General features: G+C 30.7%; 1 protein-coding gene and 1 long non-coding RNA gene across 2 annotated transcripts; both read left to right on the plus strand.

The window, feature by feature from the left end:
* Window positions 1–847: 847 nt before the first annotated feature.
* On the plus strand, window positions 848–6149 carry LOC130825997 (uncharacterized). Its single transcript, XR_009046993.1, has 4 exons — window positions 848–929; window positions 3460–3749; window positions 4494–4556; window positions 4712–6149. It is a non-coding gene; the product is annotated as an uncharacterized LOC130825997 (long non-coding RNA).
* Window positions 6150–7242: 1093 nt separating this feature from the next.
* LOC130825996 (probable membrane-associated kinase regulator 6) lies at window positions 7243–9867 on the plus strand. The gene is made up of 2 exons (XM_057691465.1): window positions 7243–8394; window positions 9434–9867. Exons 1-2 carry the CDS (start codon window positions 7746–7748, stop codon window positions 9472–9474), a joined length of 690 nt encoding a protein of 229 aa, XP_057547448.1. The 5' UTR covers window positions 7243–7745; the 3' UTR covers window positions 9475–9867.
* Window positions 9868–20984: the final 11117 nt, after the last annotated feature.

A 20984-nucleotide genomic window follows, 5' to 3' on the forward strand; every position in this document is an offset into this window, starting at 1 on the left:
AAATGGATGCACCGTTGAAGCGTCCTCGTAACTCGTGTACCTTTTGTGGATGTAGTGGTTATAATAAGAAAACATGCCCTCGAAGGTCAACAAAGTATGTTTTTTTTTAAAATTTTGTAACAACATGTTCAATCTGATAATATTTAAATGATTTTAATAACACTTATGTATGTTTCAGCGATCATGGCGATGCCGGGCCCAGTAGCGGAGGTTGACGAGTTCACACCATCTCATCGACCGGTGTGCAAAACAAAAGGGGTCGGGGGTTGTAGTTTAACAAGCTTTGTATATTCTTATACGACTTGAACTTCTTGTATGAGTTTCCATAATTGTAATATATCTTTGCATTAGTTTCATAATTATTTTTTTCAAAACAATCCAGTTCGTAATTGATTATTATGGAATAGATGATATTGAACTAGTTTAATGCATGTTGCGTTCACTATTTTAAAATGAAAGAAAAAAAAAACTTAAGGCAAAGAAAAAAAAAAAAGTCACAAGCAAACCGTCACATGAAGTGGCGGTTTACCTGGACCAAACCGCCACTTCAGATGGCGTTTTTGTGGTTAAGGCAAACCGCCACTTGAGATGGCGGTTTTATCTGAAAAAAAAAAAATTAAATTTTCCACGTGGACGGTATTGTGGGAAATACTTTCCCAAATAATGCAAAGTGAGAATTATTTTTTTATTTTGCAATATTTTGGGAATAGACTCATATTTGGTTAAAGTTATAGAAAATTAAAATTAACTAATTTGCCGTGTTAAATTAAAATATATTTAATTATATTTTAATTTATAAATTAATGAAGAAATTAAACATTTGATCAAAAGAGAATATAAAGGAGTACAACATTCTGTTGGCGCGAATTCTTCCTTTTATTTTCAGGATAATGCAATGGCGACCATGATTAGTAACTTCTAGCAAAACTGTGAGTTTCTCTCTTCGAAACCTTCTTTTCATCAATTCATTTAATTCATAGTATATGAATTTTACTTAGTTTACTAATTCAAATTTGTATTACGGATTTACAATTGCTATTTTAATTTATTAGTCTATTAATTTAGCATTTTCTGATTATCCCTTTTTTTATGGGAATTATTTGAATTGGACGGCGTTAGGTTTCCCTCAGTTACATCTAGGTTTACTAGATTGCTCGAGTCTAGACTTATTGTAATTGATCTGGTATTAAGTTTAAATTATTAGCAATTTCATTGTTTTACATTCTTCTTAGCTTGTTTTTGATGTAATTATTTGTAGTTTTTGTTCTCGTATGTTGTAGCCATATAGTGTGGGGTGTGTCCAGTCCTTGACATGTATCGCTTTTTTTGATTCAATTTCAAACTTAGCGGAGATAACAATCTTTAGATTGTGGTGCTTATAATGTTTCTTTGTTTATTTTGGTTTAACTATTAATGCTAAAATAGTAACATACTCGGGAATCCCTCTGTTCCTCAAAGGCACAGAGTTGTAGATGATAAAGTCATCACGTGATTATCAATTGTTATTTCACAGTATGAGACGGTCTCACCGTGATACATGTCTCGTACTTGGGTTAAATAGCCCAATAATAGAAACTATTAGCTTATGGCTTCTTGTTTTGAAGTAGTCTCACTGTATTATTTGTAAGAGGAGATGTAGCATATTACTCCCTTTGTCTAGTGTTTTAGCTACACATACTATTTTAATTCGTCTATTATATTATCTCTTTTGGACATGACCCTATCTAGAATATATTTACTAAAATATCCTGTTTCTCCCTTTTCGCCTGGTTTGTGTGGTGGGGCTATAGACACAGAAAGTGTGTGTAAGGACTGTACGGTGCATTGTGCAAAGTGGTGATCACAATAACGGTTAAAAATCCAATGCCAGTGGTTTTGCGACTGTCATGGCTTATATTATGGTTGTGGTGAGCTGTATAACCTTTATTATGCGGTGAAAATGCTGTGGGGTGGCATACATTTTACATTATGGTAAAGTAGGAAATGAGATAGGTCATAGGAGAGATTTGAAAATAACCAGCATTGAGTAGCTTTTGCCTTTATGTCAGAATTAGTTATTTGAGAACCAATATGAGACGGAAGGTATTTACTTTGGGATGGAGTGTGTATAATATGGGTGATAGCTAGCTATGGTATGACGTTGTCTCTTAGAAAGCTCTTCGATACCACATTATTTAGGAGAATTAGGTTAGTTTTATTCTGAATGATTGTGGTAGAATTTCCTGACCTTGAAGCTCATATCGCCAAGTCTGCATTTGTAAGGTTATTAGAGATTATGTATAATGTCAATTGTCTAGGATTAAAAGAAATCTGAATCGGTAGAATTAGGTTAGTTTTATTCTGTGAAATGTGAATGGCATTTATTCAGTTATAAAAATTGTTTTTTTTTTTTTGAAATTTACGTTGTTTTGTTGGGAAAATGTGATTTGGTGGCTCATAATGAGCTATTTCCAGGTTGGCGTTGATGCTTGATATAGTATTGGCCTTTCTTATGATCTTTGATACCTGGTAGATGAGTTCTACTGGATTTGAGATGACCAATGTAGATTGGGCAAGATTGGGACCCTAGAAAACCAACTTTCTTGGACACTTATTTTCTATTGAATTATAAGGAAGTTTGGTGCTTTGGAACAAAGCATAGGATTCGTAGAGAGTGGCATCAGATGGAGCATTTCATGATATTGTTTTTTAGTCGATCATCTGCTTGCGAATTATTTTATATTATAGATAGTTAAGTGGCATGTCTGTACTTGAAGGAAGATGCAATCACATTGTGTGTTATTTTTGAGTTAGTGCCCTTTCAGGCTTCGATAATGGGGATTATGTTGTTACTGTGCTAGGATGGTGGGACTTGAGATTTGTATGCTCCTTTGCAGTAGAGAAATTTAAACTTTTTTAAGGCTATCATCTTAAAATCTATTATTAATGTTAGTCAAGCAAGTTTAGGACTTCCAATTATGTCTTCAATCACATGTGACTTGTGCTGTAATATCCAATACCAATTGAATCAGGGCACTGTTATGTGGGATTGTGGGGGTGACAATCTGTTTCTTGGTATTCCTGTGAACCAACTTGGATTTAAACTGTTTCTGGAATTTCTGGTAACTCACTATATAATGGAGACAAATTAAAGTACATATTCAATTCGATGAAGCTTAAGTTGTTGATGCTTCCTTTCAGCTGTAGTTAGTGGCACTGGCTCTTGAACAGGAAAGGTTCTTTTATGTTTTAATCCTCATATGTGCATTGATAAAATCAGCCATGCACTCATTATCTTTTAGATAGCTACGTTTCATAAAATTTTCTGATCTCAAAGTATTCTTTTTAATTGTACATTCTTTACACAGAAAAGACCTGAAGGCTAAAAGTCATCTATGTACCCCAAATAACATGCGTAACCAATGTATTATAATTTTTTTGACCCACTCACCTTCATATATTTTTTTTATAATCCTGCAGCGTCAGAAACCCAATACAAAGTAGGGATATGTTTTACTGATAAGGGCCCTTGGTTTTTGAACCTAGTGACTTGAATCATATAAGAAGATGCTGGCAGAAGGCAATGGATTATTGAGGACAGATTGACAGACGGATTACAGTCTCTCAGAAAGATGACCAGAGCGTCCTATCCACTGCCATTTTTGGGCCGTCGTGCAAGAGGGGGGTCTTGTTGGCTGTAAAGTTACTTCACAAGAAAACACATTCCAGACACAACATTGTTTCACTCGAGCTAAACGTGAACTTTTCAAGTAATTGACTTTTGTAACTCCGTAGTCAGCTTTTACCACATCCCATTTCAGTGGATATTTGTCAAGTGAACATTAAAATTATTGTGTTGGTAGCCTGCTACTAACTTTTCTGTTATGTTTTGACCTTATCCCTAAAGAGTACAAAAGCTAGCGAGTGGTTGCATTTATTGGTCCTTGATTCTTTCTGACCGACTGTATATGTTATACTGTGTTATAGGTCCTCCACCCTCTTAATACTAAAAAATTTCTTAATTGAATGAATTATAAATTTATGATGGTATAGGGCGATATGCAACGGTAGAAACCGCATCTGATCTTCATATGTAATCTGGTGATCTTTACAGTTTACTGTAAATAATGTGATGGGGAGAGTGCATCTACCGGTCTGGTATTACTTCTCTGGTGTGTTCATTTCATCCCAATGTTTCAAATATTCATATTGAATACTGGACCACAAGGGTATAGAGACTTGATACTTCATTTTGGACTAGAAACATGATAGAGTTACATGAAGTGGCCTCATCTGACTCTTGGAGGCATATCTTGTATGCCACCGGTAGTCTTTACATCTGAGTAACATGGCATGTGACTACCAAAATTATGCTAAATTGTGTTGTCGATCTGCTGACTTCTTATATGGAGACCGACAGGCGACATATATTGTATGAATGAATGTGGAAGTCTACTAGAAGCATGAACTGCAGCCTTCACTTGTTTTAGTGATATTATTGTTACAATTTTCAGAAAATGAGGACCACTTTCAAAAAATTCATCCCTGACACTGCCAGCAATGAAAATTTTTTAGAGGTATATATCTCGGTAAACCTTAAATGAATCTATGTTACCTCTTTCTTAATTTCAATTGCCACCTATTTTAATTTTCAAGACACGGTTCTAATCTAAAATCAGATTGTCATTGGGTTTGTTTACTTCCTGTCACTTTTCTGTTTTTGTTTGTTCAGTGTCACCTGGGTGCTGTTGGACGTTATATCTCTAACAGAAATGGCTTTGTTATGAAGTCCTTAGGACCCTATTCAGGATACATTTGAACACTTATGTTGCTTCATTATAAGGTAATTTGTAAACAGCTTATGAAAAATTTGATATACTCTTCATCTGTAATTTCTTGGTTATATTATTGAGGGGAGCGTTAGGATGTATATTTCTTTTGAGTAACTTTCTTTTTCTGGTCCTAAAAAACCTAGGCTACTATTTCTTCTCTTTACTAGACAAGATGGGGACCCTTGTCTGCTTGTTTTGCTGTTCTAGGTTGTCTTTGAGACTGAAGTTAAGATTTTCGGGTTCCACTCTTCTTTCTTACACTTTATCCTTTTTTATTTTGTGTGTGTAACAAAGAGCTTAAGTGTAGAGATTCAACTTGTAAGAAAAACAATCTTGAGGATCAAATCTTAAGATGAAAACTCAGCTCCACACAAATAGGCTTGTGGATGTGAAAATCAGAACCATGCATTCCAATAGAAATTTTGATATTTCTAACCTCTCATTGTCAGATATATCTGTGCAGTGTTAAGTGTACACATTCCCGAAAGTCACCTGCAGAAAATAAACCGATTTATGTTAACATCTTGTTCGCACTCTTATGCATTTGTTATTTGTACTAGCCTGTGGTGTTTGTTTATAGGGAAGGTTAAGTATGCAGTCTTGCCCTTAGAAGTTAAGTAGCAGTCTTTAAGAAGACCATGATGTACTTTTTATTATACCTAATCCACTTCTATCATTGTTTTTTTTTTTATTTTTTAAATTTTTTAAATTTTAGGTTAATTAATATTTATGATATAAATTCAACATAATTTTTTTTATAATTGAACATAAAATTAAATGCCAGGAATATTCTGAAGGAAACCACAAATTTATAGTTCTCAGATTTAGGATTGTAATAGAATATAGTAGAATGGTTTGTTGAATCATTTGCACTTCCTATTTATGTGAAGTTGAACCAGACAGCATCACCGCATCATGACCATATGGTGAAGGTGTCAAAATATAGGTCGTATTAACTGCAAAGTAAGTCGCATTGACCGCAAAATACGATTTAAGACCATTACCGTAATTTTTATGAGTGTGACCGAAATCATATTTTTAAGGGTAAGTTGCATACATCTAATGTTCAAAGCAGGGTCAAAGCCAGGATTTTGATTAGGAGGTCCAAATTGTCGATATACTAGCAAATTATTTACTATATAAAAACTAGTTAAACTATGAAAATTTTAAAATCATGTAGACTGAAATGACCTTAAATTGTAGCTCAAAATATATTTAACAAATAGAGTGGAAGCTTTTCTATAATTATCCCTTTTGAAAAAAACTAAGTTTTTTTTTTACTCTATATATTTGCCTAGGAAATCTCCAAAAAAAAACACTACTAAAATTAAGATAGTAAAAATTTAAACACACACTAAAATAATGAATGTGAAATTATGAAAGAAAAAAAGTAATGATATTTACTATAAATTTATTAGCCTATAAAAAAAAAATAGTTTACATTATGGTTTGATCCATTAATCTTAAATGCAAATATGTTATTCCAAATATTGAGTTATAGTAATATTTCTTATATTTTTGCAGTCACGTTAGTAAGGGGGACAAAGCCAAAAATACAAAGAGTCGTATTTTCGGCAAGGGGGCCGAGTCTCCCCGGCCCCCATGTAGCTTCGCCTATGGTTCAAAGTCTGCCTAGGTGGGGAGCCACTTGGCATTGAGGCAATTATGTTGTTGAATCTAGCTGATTAATTTTCTATTTAGGTCTCAAACTACAATGTTTGAATGCTGATCAATATTTTGAAAGGTTATGTGCAAGTTTAAGTAAATAATGATTCCATGTCACTGTGTATACCAACATTTTGATAGTTTCTTTTTTCTTTAATATTCTACCTAAAACACTACTTGCAGGATATTGTACATTGTCCAAGTTCAAAGTTCTGCTGCTGCAGTTGAGTATTATTGTAAAGTTTATGAAATCATCCTCTCTAAGTTGTTTCATTTTTTTTGTTAAAATTGATATTATTAGTGTAATTGGAACTATGATATAACAAAGCAAATAAAGCAGGTGACTCAAAATCAACTATTTTGTCCAAAAAAGAAACCGAATGTTGCTGTTTAGGCAAAGTCAAAAGCATAGGAATAGAGCAAGTGCTTTTCAAATTTTCTACTGGGTTAAAATAGACTATAAAGTACTATTTATAGCATTCGTGAACCTCTTCCCATATTCCCTTATCTCGTATACCTTTTCCTAGGTTTAGCTATGATTATAACTATAAAATAGCCTGCATGATGCATGAACCTAAGTTCAGACTTTTTGATTTGTACATTGCAATTACAGCCGGTTTAATAACCAGTACTAAATGATGGTAATGAGAATAATTTTAGTGTTAATTTTCATGATATGTAGTTTAAATTTCCATGACATGTATCATGTTATTTCGTAATGAAAGTTTGATCATAAAAGTTTTTTTTTCATAATTTTTCATTACCATCCAATACCACATTTTCAAATGGGGAGTAACCATGATCATTAAACTTATTTATTAGATATTTTCCTTCTAAAATTACACTAATTTTTCATTACTATTCTCACTATTTAGTATTATAAACGGACCGTTAGTATCTTAGTTACTGAACTAATCATATTCTCCTTAAAACTTATAATAGAGTTTTTTTTTTTTATTGTTTATGGTGGCTTTTTAAGGAAACGTGACAGAACGTATACAGATTGAAAAAATGACCATAAACTAGAGGTTCTGGAGGGGTTACATTTGTTGTGGGAGCATGTGGGGTTGCTATATTCTGTTTCTTTTTCCTTTTCCTTTTCAAATCATTAAATATCATTGTCTCTTGCCACAACACATTCATTATTTATTGTATGTTCTCCTTGTTTGGTGTGGGTATATATATGTGTCCTTGCTGCATTCCGTAGCATGCAGAAAGTCGGGTCACAACCTATAATATTGCACAAATCTATCTCCTTTCTAATTGGTTATGGATTCATCAAGACCTCTTTCTATCGAGAGCTTCTCATACAGTTGGCTTATAAACCTAAAACCATCCCTTGAAAGCCTTAGTGAATCCTTCAGGGCTGCTATGGATTCATCCGATGAGTCTTTCTTCATCGAGATGGACCCGAACATGCCCGCTTCAAAGAGGTTCAAGAAACTTGACTGTGATTTTGATTTCAATCTTCCGTTCTCAGAGCAATCCACGGCTGCTATTGTACATGCGGATGAGCTCTTTTGTGAGGGTTTCCTTCTGCCTTTTGTTAAACAATACAGTGATTCAAGCCCATGTGTTTCTCCTTTGTCTGATTTTCAGAACACAGAAACTACTGCAGGTAATGATGATCGTAAGATCAGGTGCTCTTCCTTGAGAAGGTGTAGGAGCTTATTGTCTCGAAAAATGTTCGAAAAATACTTGTATTTTTTGTTCCCATTATTGGGGAAAATGAGAGGCTTCAGATCAAAGTCTAAAAACACTGAGGATAATAGAATCTGGGTGGTGAAGAATAACAGGTCAAGTTCACCTCTAGCATCCCCTAGAACAAGTGTTGGGTCCTTCCCCGGAGACTGGAGGCGGCCTTCTGATTCCGAAAGCTCAATTCACGACGCAGTTCTTCATTGCAAAAGGTCAATTGGTATGTAATTTTTGAACCTATCAATATTCCGGTAGTTCTGTAATACTATGGGTTTGTGTACATAATGAAGGAACCTTATTATCAAGAAGTCAATAGTAAACGGATATCATGATCAATACGGATGATTTTGTGGTCAATACGACCTATATTGCAGTCGCGATACGATAATGCGGCCTGGTTTTTGCACCATGAAAAGGACAGCCGAACAAGTAGCATTATCTTTATTTTTATTTTTATTTTTTATTTTTTTTTGAAATAAACAAGTAGCATTAGTTAGTTATACTTTTACATTTTTTGCAGAGGAAGGGAATGAGGTGCAGAGATGTTCATGTCTCTTTCTACCTCTCATCTCTTTTATGTACTTCCCTTTTCTTTGCTTATATTTTGGTGCAAGTTAATGCAGTGGTCCTGCTTGGAACCTCAAAAATACAAGAATATATTCATGTATAAGAATATTTTTCTTTAATTTCCCTTTTATTCCTTTATGTAATAGATTTGTAAAGTGAAAATAATCACCATATTGATTACGAGGGTGTTTGGCAAATTAGCTTATTGAGTAATTTTAGCTTATTTTAATATAAATAGATAGTTTGGTGGTCAAACCAATCAATGCTAATGTTTGGTGAATTAGCTAGTTGAAACAGCTTATTGATACAAATAAGTTGTTTTTGAACAAGCTGCTTATAGCAGCGGGTTCAAAATTAGCTGGTCAAACCAATTAATAAAATCAGCCGGTCAAATCAACCATTATATTTTCTTATTCTTTATTGTTTTTATTTTGAGGTAAGGATAATTGGTGCTTAAAAAGAATCATACCCCTCAGCAATAGATTCTCTAGTATCTTATTCGTTTTGGTGATGCATATATCTAAAAATAATTTCAATTTTAATTTTATATTGTAAATTATTTTAATATTTTTAGATGTTTTCATGCAACTGATACAAATAATTTTCGTTACGTAATTTTTTTCAGTTCTTGTTGGATAGTAACTATAATTCCTTACGAACTTGAATTATTGAGTTTAAGTTGCAATATACAGGCAAACAGACAATTTTTGATACAAACAAATCAAGAATTTGAAAGGATTTTATTTGGTAAGTATGACATGAAGGTTTCACACGAAGATTGTTCTAATTAAGTCCTTTAATGTTTTTTTGGAGTTGTTTCTATCTGTTATTTTTGGGTTGTATTATTTGTGGTTATCATAAATTTTTTCATGTATATTATAAATTTTGGACATAATTACCTTGTTTATTCGTATTTTAATATTTTATTAATGTTTTTGATCTCCACACATTTTTACTAACTTCAGTTTAACATTTTTATACTGTTTATGATCTCGGCCCACATTTTTTTTACCAACTTTACTTAAATTAATTGTGGTTTATATTTTTTTTTTCCACTAATTTTATTCAGCCCGTCTAATATGAGAGCGTCTCACGGTGAGACGACTTCAAAACAAAAAACTCATAAGCTAAAAGTTTTTATTGTGGGCAATTAACCCAAGAATTTGTGAATTTCTCATTTTAATATTTTTAAATGCCTATGTTTAAAAAAAAATTATATGTTTTTAGTTCTTGTGAACATATGGAACTTTATGAAACAGAGTATTTTTTTTCTTTTACAATGACTCAATTATTTTCCTTTTTATCTCATATAAAAATTATATTTTCATTTATCACATTTTTTTAATCACTTATATTTGTCTTAATTTTCAATTATAAATGAATATTGCAATTGAAATGTTGCGATTTGATAAGTATTGGAGAATATATTACTTCCTCCGTTCTAAAATACTTATAACGTTTGATTTTTTAGGTAGCTCAATATATAAATTTAATCTGTAATATATTATGTATAATAAAAAATATAAAAATTTAATATTAATAATTTTATATTGAGAGGAATCAAACCAAATTCTATTTAATTATATTTTAATTTAAAAATTAAAAGTTAATCACAAAGTAAGAATGCTGAATGAATTATATTTGAAGTACGTTGCAGGCTGGTAACTGAAAACATAAATATCTCTTGTAATATCAGGCATAGTGAATACTGAATAGTTCTTGACTCGTACGTTGCTGTGGTCGTGTCTCGTGGTATGTCTCATGCAGACCACAATTAGGCATAGCTTATTAATAATTATATACTTCTGTTTGCCACATTGTGTAATTTTATTATATTTTCCTGTTTTTGCAAACACTTTTTCCAGGACATATTCTAATTGTATATGAAAATTTAAAACAATTAAGTAATTTTAACAAAAAAATTAAAAAATAAGTTTTGGGTAAGTTTAATTTCAAAAATAAACATTTTTATATCCAAACCTAAGGTTAGGTTAACTGCGAACAAAAAAATTGGTTAAAAAAGTCAAAATTGTTTGTTCGCGGTTAATAAATGCAAAAAAAAAGGAGACAATGTCATAACGTTAGAAGGGACGAAAAAAACAAAAACATTGTTGTTCGCAGTTAGTAAATGTAAACAAACATGATTTCCACTTTTTTCGTCCCTTCTAACGGTATGACATCGTCTCCCTTTTGTTCACATTTATTAAATGCGAACAAACAATTTTGACATTTTTTGACTAATTTTTTTGTTTGTTGTTAGTAATTGTGAAATACCTGACCTTAGGCTGGGATATGAAAACTCTTATTTTTGAAATTAAGTTTTTCAAAATCTATTATATTAATTTTTTTTTTGGTTAAAATTGCTTATCTGTTTTAATCATTCAATGTGTAATTTTATTACATTTTCCTGTTTTTGCAAACACTTTTTCCAGGACATATTCTAATTGTATATTGGCCATTTTTAAGGTCAAGTTTGTCATAAGTCAATTCTCACCGTCTCCGTTTTTTAGAGACATCTCTCATGCCCAACTCATTAGAAGCTAATCAAATTAAAAAAGGGTAACGAACTCACCAAATTAGAGATAATCTCTTAAAAAGGTCGTTTCTCACAATAATTTATGGTCTCAATATGCATGAATTAGCTCAAATTTGAGATTGTTATTAGTTTATTATATTATAATGAACTATTTTTAATTAAAAAAAAAAACTTTTCTAAACATTTGCAGTTTCTTAATTTATTTCTCATTCAATTTCTTACAAATCAGTATAATTTTTTTCGATTATTTTAACTTTTATTATTGCATTTTAACTATTTTTTTATAATTTCAATTCAGTTCAATCTAATCTATTTTCAATTAATTATAAATACAAATCTCAATTAATTTTAAACTTTACTTAAGTCCAATCCAAGATTAAGTTGCATGCCTTGCCTCTATCTCAAGATGAGCTAACCCAACTTGAATAATGACCAATCAAACTTGACTTAAGTAGCCTAGCTACACAATAGTAGTCAAATTACCTTACTAATTAAAGCCCTCATTTTAAGTTGCTTGTCTTGATCTTGTCCTCTCTTAAATAACATTAACCCCCAACTTCTAGTCAAGTTTACTTATTATATTATAATAATAATAATAATAATAATAATAATAATAATAATAATAATAATAATAATAATAATAATAATAATAAGATTTAAAAAGAAAGATACCAATTGCTTTTATTTCTAAATTATAACCAATTACTAGAGATGGTGACGATTAAAAAAATACATATAATGTGGACATGGATGTGATGAGCCAAAAATATTTATTTTTATAATTTTTGTATCTAATTGAATTAAATTAATTAATTGTGACGAAATAGCCTACTTTTTTTTATATGATGGTCGAATATCATAGAGGCATGGTACGAAAGTATGCATAACAAATAACAATTATTCTTGAGTAGGTATTTAGTTTGTATACGTCATAATATTCTTCCCATTTTATTAAGGAAAAAGAAAGGTGTTTCTTAGAAACTCAAGATATGGCCCACTACAATGAGAGAAAATGGAAGCATCCAAATTGAAGGAATCCTTATTCCTTCATTCTCTAGTTTCATTTTTGAGTTATGTTTGAACATACTCTACACTTCTAGTTGATGTTCAAAAGATTAATATTACTCACTCCCTTGTTTAATATTCTACCCATTTCAAATATTTCACCTAAAGGAGAGAGAAATTTAATTAATATTTTTGACACATATTTAGAAGATAAAATATATCCATGTGAGATCTCGTTAGATTCGTCTTATTGTATACTTTTTTATTATTTATTTTTTATAATTTTTTATTTTGTGTATTTAGAGATTTTAAGGTTTAAATTTTTTTTTGAAAATTATGCAAAAAATAAATGGGAAGAGAAAAAGAAACGTAGGGAGTAGTAATCTAGGTCAAAATATAAGGGAACAAATTACAATTAACGATGGATTAAAGATCTAAAATCAAGGGTAACACCAACATATATATGGTCATGGTCATGATAATTAGCTAGTGTCCCACACAAAGTCATGGTCCGGGGGGAGAGGTAGTGAACAGATCATAATGTACCCCTTTGAGGGAGAGCGCTGGAGAAATGCACACAATCAAGAAAGCCTTAAGGTAGTGAGAGCGCTGAAAATAGAGCAATGGGTAGCACCAAGATTACGTAGGAGAAATAACCTGCAAAATGTACAAAACAAGATGGACTATGATAAATTAGCTAAACTACATAGGGTAGAAAGAGGTAAGTGAATGGGCACTATCTAAGTTACGAATTCGACGCCTCTAACTATTTTTGTTGCTCGTCAGGTCCTTTGAGATGTACATCTCACATATGTCAATTTTTAATTATTCCTCCTATGTTTTCTTAAGTGTACCACTTCTCTTACCCTCTACTATAAAGCTTTTCCACAATTTTTATCACTCTAGTAATTTAAAAGTCCATTTTATAACCAATACAAAGTCGGATATTAGTAAATAATATATTAACGCAAATTGAATAACAAAAACACAATTATTAACCTCTTAAAACACTATAATTTGAAAAATAACACAAATATAAAATTAAAATGAAACAATATATACCAACAACATCAATAATGTGAAGTAGATTTAGAATCTAGAAAAATTATATAAAGTACACACAATTAAAATTAGATATCTTGAAAGTAAAAGAATATATCTAAGCATTACTTTGTAATCTAAAAGACTACAACTATATTGGTAAATTTACATTAGTATAAGACAATTAGGAGCAACAACCCAAATTCTATGTTAGACTTGAGAAAGGTTTTTGTAATCTAAAAAGTAAATTTATAATTTTTTGAGAAAAGCGTAAGATTTATGCTTCAGATTTTATCAATAAGTATTAATTTTAATACCCAACAATTACAAATTGTTTTATTAATTTTAATACACAACACTGCATATCATAGAAATACATACGTAGTTCTTTGTTTCGGGTAAAAAAGATATTTGTCACACGCAATCAATACATACAACTTGCATAATTGAGTCTTAGTTTCTCAATTTTCTTGCACACTTATTATGTTGGTCATTTTAAAAAAATTGCTAATTTAGCATTATTTTGGACGGATTGAGTGTTTTAAACATTTACTCCTTTTAAAAGATAAGAATGAGTTGCTTTCTATAAAATAATTGTTGGCATTTCATCTTGGTCGAATACGAATAAATTAACATGTAGATTAAATCAGTCAGACTATTTCTTTGGACAATAAATAGTGAGAAAACTGCTTTTTAGGTAGTAGCCCTATGACTAATTCAGTTTTAGTAACTGAATAGATTCGAGGGATAATATAAATAGAGAACTAATACTATGTTTGGATAAAGAGAAATAGAAGTAAATGAAGGGAAAAAAAAAGGAAGGGGAAGGATTTGAAAGGAAGGAGAATCTCTTATTTGGATAACAAAAAGGGAGGAGAGAGATTCAGAGGGGAGGGATATGGAGGGAAAACATGTGCAATTGTTGTTAAGAATATATTAATATAATCTTTTCTAAGGTGGAAAGATTTGAAAGAAAAATACTATTTTCCTTCTTTTTCCTCCCCTTCTAAACAAACAAGATGCACTATCTCTCTTTATACTTCCCCTTCTTTTCTTTTTCTTCCATTCCCTTTCCTTTCCTTTCCTTTCTTTTTTCTCGTAATTTGCTATGTACAAACATAGTGTAAGTGTTAGTGTTAGTGTATATAACATATCCCAGGGCTTCAATCCATCAGCTTAAGCTAATTGTTCATTTATTAATGCCCCAGAATAAAAATACGAACATTTTTTCTGGAAAGTCAGAGTGTATATATCAAGGAAGAACCAAAAACATTGATATAAAAGAGACCAAGACCGCCGACAAAAAAAACCCCAGGGACGGGAAAAAGCTATAGGAACATAGCCCCTAACTATACCAGGTCGTCCAAATAATATAGGAGTAAACTATGTTTATAAGTCAAAAACACTAAAAAAAACAAGCTACACCAAAAAAAACCAACACTCAACGAGCTACAAAACTAAAAACCTATAATGAAGCGTATAGAAAAGAACATAGAAAACACTAATAACGTGGAAAAAAAGTGCATAACACTAAGCAAAACATATTAGTGACATTCGATAAACATAAAGAAAGGATTAAAGGGTGAAAACACTAGAAACTTTAGTAGTATTGAAGAAACGTGGATATATATCGATTAGAAGAAGATTAATTTGCTTTTGCAATATTGGTTAGTCCCCTAATATTGATCCCTCGTCTATCACAGTGTGATCTTACGAACTTATGTTACTATTAACTTTTATATGTTGCCCTTAGACTTGAAACTATGACTTGAAGTTGAAGCTTCTTAATGATGCTACTTTAACATGCTTTCAAGGGCTATGATTTTTACAGTACAATAGAGCATATTAGCAGAGCAGTTGAGCTTAGATGAATTGACATATGAAAAGATAAATAACGCGAAAATAAGTTTTAAGACAAAGATTTAGGGTTTTGAATACCGTTTGTATTAATTAACTGAAGCAATACAACCTCTATATATACAAGCTTTAAGGGAACTAAACTAGGAAACAAAATAATCTATGGAAAAATAACAAATCATAATATTTCCTAAATATATGCACAATATAGTTTCATACACTCCCTTTCTAGTTAGGTCTTCAAATTAACAATACATAACTTGCACAATGTTTATTCAAAAGCTTCTAAAGTAACAACCTTTGTAACTATATCTACTAATTGATCCTTTGATCATACAAAGGGAAGATTTATGATCATGTTCTCCAGGATCTGCTTTATGAAGTGTGTATTAACCTCCACGCTTGGTACGATCATGTCGGACTGGATTTTCTGAGATACTAATTGCAGCTTTATTATCACTGAACAATCTACATGCCTTCTATGTGGGAAGTGTAGTTCACTTAAAATTTATTTTTAGCCATATGACTTTAGTTATACCTTTAGCAATACCCCAAAACTCTGCTTTTGCACTAGATAAGGCAACAACCTTCTACTTCTTGCTTTTCCATGTAACAAGGTTTCCTCCTACCAAAGTAAAGTACCTGATGATGACCTCCTTTCATCTTGTTCTTTTCCCTAGTCTGCATCTGTATAGGCTAGAAGGTCTAAGTGATCATTTTTCCTGAATAGAATGCCTCTGCTACTTGTACCTTTAAGATACCTTAGGATTCTCATAACTGCTATGATATGTTGTATCTATGGTTGATGCATAAACCTGCACACTACTCTCATGACATAAGCAATCTTTGGCTGTGTGTGAGGTAGATAGATTAGTTTGCTAACTATTCTCTAATATTGTCCTCTATCTACTAACTTTCTCCTTTAATCATCTAAAGACCATGATTAGCTATAATAGGTGTCTTTGCAGCTTACAATCAAGCATGCCTGTTGCTGTTAGTAAGTCAAGGATATACTTCCTCTAGCTAATGAAGATACCTACTTTTGAACTCAATACCTCAATTCCAAGAAAATACTTCAACTGCCCTAGATCTTTCATTTCGAATTCATGTGACAGTTGCTCCTTAAGAACAATAATTTCTTCTTTGTCATATCTTCTAATGATCATATCATCTACATAGATGATCAGGCACATGATATGATCATTCTGTCTTTTAAGAAATAAAGTATGGTTTAAGTTACTCTTTTTATAGCCGAACTTTTTCATCGATGTAGTGAATCTACCAAGCCATGCCCTTGGAGACTGTTTTAGACCATATAGAGCATTATTTAATTTACATCCTTCCCCTTGATTAGTCACTAGAGAAAACCGGGGGAGCCTTCATTTACATCTCTTAATTTTTCCATGTAAGAAAGCATTCTTCACGTCAAACTGATGTTGTCGCCAGTCTTTATTTGCAGTAATAGAGAACAGAACCCGAATTGTGTAGTTGCTACTAAAGAGAAGGTTTCAAAGTCTAAGTATACCTTTGTGCTACCAATCTGGCTTTGTATCTCTGAACATTACCATTGGCCAAATATTTGATGGTGTATACCCATCTGCATCCATTTGTCTTCTTTCTTTTTGGTAACTCACACTTATCCTATGTTTTATTTTTTTAAGAGTAGAGACTAGAGATATCTTCTTCCATCACCTTTTTTCAGTTCGGATCCCGAAGAACTTTTTTAACATTATTGGGCACAATACTTGAATAAAGAAAAGTAGTGACGGACACTTATGTTTGTAAAAGAGCCTTATTATTCTCTCTATTGACTGGATATCTTGATCTTTGTGCCTCATACTCAGGATCATATCTCTTTGAGGGAATTCCCCTTGTACTCTTAGGAGGTAATTCATACCTGTTTGGGTATCAATATTTGCAACACGATAAAGGTTATTATGAGTAATTTGAGGTTAAGGAATTACCTCTTACAGTGCAGCGGGTGGTGCAGGATGCTCAATAAATGGAGTGGTAAGAAGAGGACATATTATGTCTTCAGTAACAACCTCTGTAGTCTCGCCTACTTGCTCTTTTGGATTCAGATCACTCACAACTTTGTATATTAACCAGCTTAGGTCATCACTAGCTTTCTCCCCCTGAGGACCAGGCTGGGGGTAATAATAGGACTATTCGAAGAAATCAAAAACCATAGTAGTATACATCCGATTGTGGAGAGGGTTAAAACACTTGTAACCTTTTGATTCACCCTATAGTCAATAAAAACACAATTTATTGCTCGTGGTTCGAGTATTGACCTAGTCTTTTTGGGGTAAGGAATGAAAAGATGAAAAAGAGACAAAGGACCCCAAGGTTTCAAGCGAAGTTTTGCATTTAATAGTTTAGAATGACGGCGGTTGGTAAGGTAAGTAGTTGTAGCAAGGGATTCAGGCCAGAAAGAAGCAGAGGAATGAGACTCTATCAAGACAGCTCGGGTGATTTCAAGTAAGGTGTAAATTTTGCGTTCTGCAATCCTATTTTGTTGTGGGGTGTCAGGACAAGAGTGGATTATCCAGTGTTTAGAAATGAATTGCTTCATAGCTAGGTTAACGTACTTCCCCCATTGTCAGACCGTAATATTTGTGGTAAAGCATCAAACTAATTTCCAAGCATATTGTAGAAGGTAACAAAAACTTATAAACCTCAGATTTGTGTTTCAAAAAATACGACCAACTCAGACAAGTACAATCATCCACAAATAAAATATAGTACGAAAATTTATGAGTCGAATTCTACAGGAGGCCTCTATACATCAGAATGTGTTAAAGAAAAAGGTCTAGTAGAATGGGTTACACTAGCCAAATATGAATATTTATGACTCTTGAAATAAACATAAGCTTTAAAATTTAAAGATATAATAGTGTTTTTGAATGATGGAAATAAAAGTTTGAGATAAGCGAAAAAAGTGATAATCAGGAGATCCGCGACCAAGCATAGCCTAAAGTTATCGAGGTGTCTCATACATATGGTATAAACCTCCTTGTTCGGTAGCATGTCTAATTACTGTCCTGGTTAGAGCATCCTACACAATACAACCATCAGATTTTAGGAGAACCATACAATTCAATTCTTTAGCTAACTAACGAACAGACAAAATTTTATGAGTTAAATTAGGAATTAAAAGACAATACTTTAATTGCATGGAAGAGGTAATATCAATAGTTTCAGCTTTCGTGACCTCGACACATTCCCCATTAGCAGTTTGAATTTTAGTACGAGGAGTATGTGTAGTAGAGAGGAGATCAGTAGGGCCATATGTCATAGTATCCGTCGCCCCGTAATCAAAAATCCAATTTGAAAATTTTGGTTGACACATGATACCCACTTGTTTTTATTTGGGTTGAAAAATTGGTAGAGGATCCAAAACAGGGCGGGGAGCGGGTTCATGGGTCAAGAAATCGGGTTTGGGGTTTAAATCTAGGGTTTGCTCTTTTGTACCTCTAGTAAAAGGGGATGAAAAAGAAAAGTCAATACCCCTCTCCTTTTTTGAAAAAACTATTTCTCTCTACTCTAAACTTTCTTCTCTTCTCTACTACTCACTATCCGCCATTGTTGATGCCCATTTTCATCCATGGTCACTGATTTTACATGTGTTGCACCCTTCATTACAAAATAACGGTTCAGTGGCTAGGCTCTATGGTGGTTCCCGATCGCTGGAAAGGGCTGTAGCAAGGTATGCCCTGCCACCGGTCCGAGAAACCATGGGCTTGGTGGTGGCCTTCCTTTACTTGTGTTCATCTTACCATTACGGGTACCAATTCAACTTGAAGCATCCTTCCCTAATGTCGCGTGAACCGGTCCGAGAAAACGTATTTGCTGCTAAACATTTGCTATGGTTTTTGTCAAACGCAACATTAAATAGCATAAAATATTAGGCAAAAAAAAATAAAGATCAAATGCTGCGGTTCTTTAGATGCCCGCAGCAAATAACATGTCTGCACAAAATTAAGTTATATGCTGCGGTTTTTCATTGCCCGCAGCATTTAGTGTCTTTCTTAAAAAATAAAACTCGCTATTCAACGTTTCATTTCACAAATGCTCGACTCACGTACTGTTGTATTCTCTAAAGACCACCATTTTCGCAAACTACTTCATTCTTCATCATCATCTTCTTCATCATCTGCTACTTCCTCTTCCACGAAAACCCCATAAATTCTTCATCTTCGCATACCGCTTCTTCTTCTACATCATTTTCACATAAATTCTTCATCATTTTTCTTCATTGTTCTACTTCTTACACACGAAAAAACTACGAAAAATTTGGGCTTAATTCTTGCTCTTCTTCAAGGTATAATTTTTTAAAGCTTAGTTCTCAAACCCATTGTTGTTCAAGCTTCGTTAATTGTGTTTTAGGGCTTAGTTTTTTATACTAATTTATTTTTTTTCATTGTATAGGTTATACACAACCCACCAAAACCAACGAAAATTCAAGGTATCTTTTTCATTTTGATTTTGTAAATGAGGTTTAAATTTATCATAATTTATGAATGTGTATGTAGTTGTTATTTCAAATTTTATAAATTTTTAATATATATATATATATATATATATATATATATATATATATATATATATATATATATATATATATATATATATATATATATATATATATATATATAATGTATATGTATATGTATGTATATATATATATATATAAATATATATATATATATATATATATATATATATATATATATATATATATATACATATATATATATATATATTTATATATATATATATATATATATATATATATATATATATATATATATATAATGTATATGTATATGTATATATATATATATATATATATATATATATATATATATATATATATATATATATATATATATATATATATATATATATATATACATATATATATATATATATACATATATATATATATATATATATATGTATGTATATATACATACATATATATATATATATATATATACATATATATATATATATATATATATATATATATATATATATATATATATATACATATATATATATATACATATATATATATATATATATATATATATATATATATAAATATATATACATATATATATATATATATATATATATATATATATATATATATATATATATACATATATATATATATATATACATATATATATATATATATACATATATATATATATATATATATATATATATATATATATATATATATATATATATATATATATATATATATACATATATATATATATATATATATATATATATATATATATATATATACATATATATATATATATATATATATATATATATATATATATATATATATATATATATCTATATATGTATATATATATATATATATATATATATACATATATATATATTATATATATATATATATATATATATATATATATATTCATATGTAAATATATATATCTATATATATATATATATATATATATATAGATATATATATATATATATATATATATATATATATATATACATATATATATATATATACATATATATATATATATATATATATATATATATATATATATATATATATATATACATATATATATATATATATACATATATATATATATATATATATACATATATATATATATATATACATATATACATATATATATACATATATACATATACATATATATATATATATATATATATATATATATATATATATATATATATATATTTATATATATACATATACATAT

Source organism: Amaranthus tricolor, chromosome 10, assembly GCF_026212465.1.
Source record: "Amaranthus tricolor cultivar Red isolate AtriRed21 chromosome 10, ASM2621246v1, whole genome shotgun sequence".
In the NCBI taxonomy this organism is placed as follows: Eukaryota; Viridiplantae; Streptophyta; class Magnoliopsida; order Caryophyllales; family Amaranthaceae; genus Amaranthus; species Amaranthus tricolor.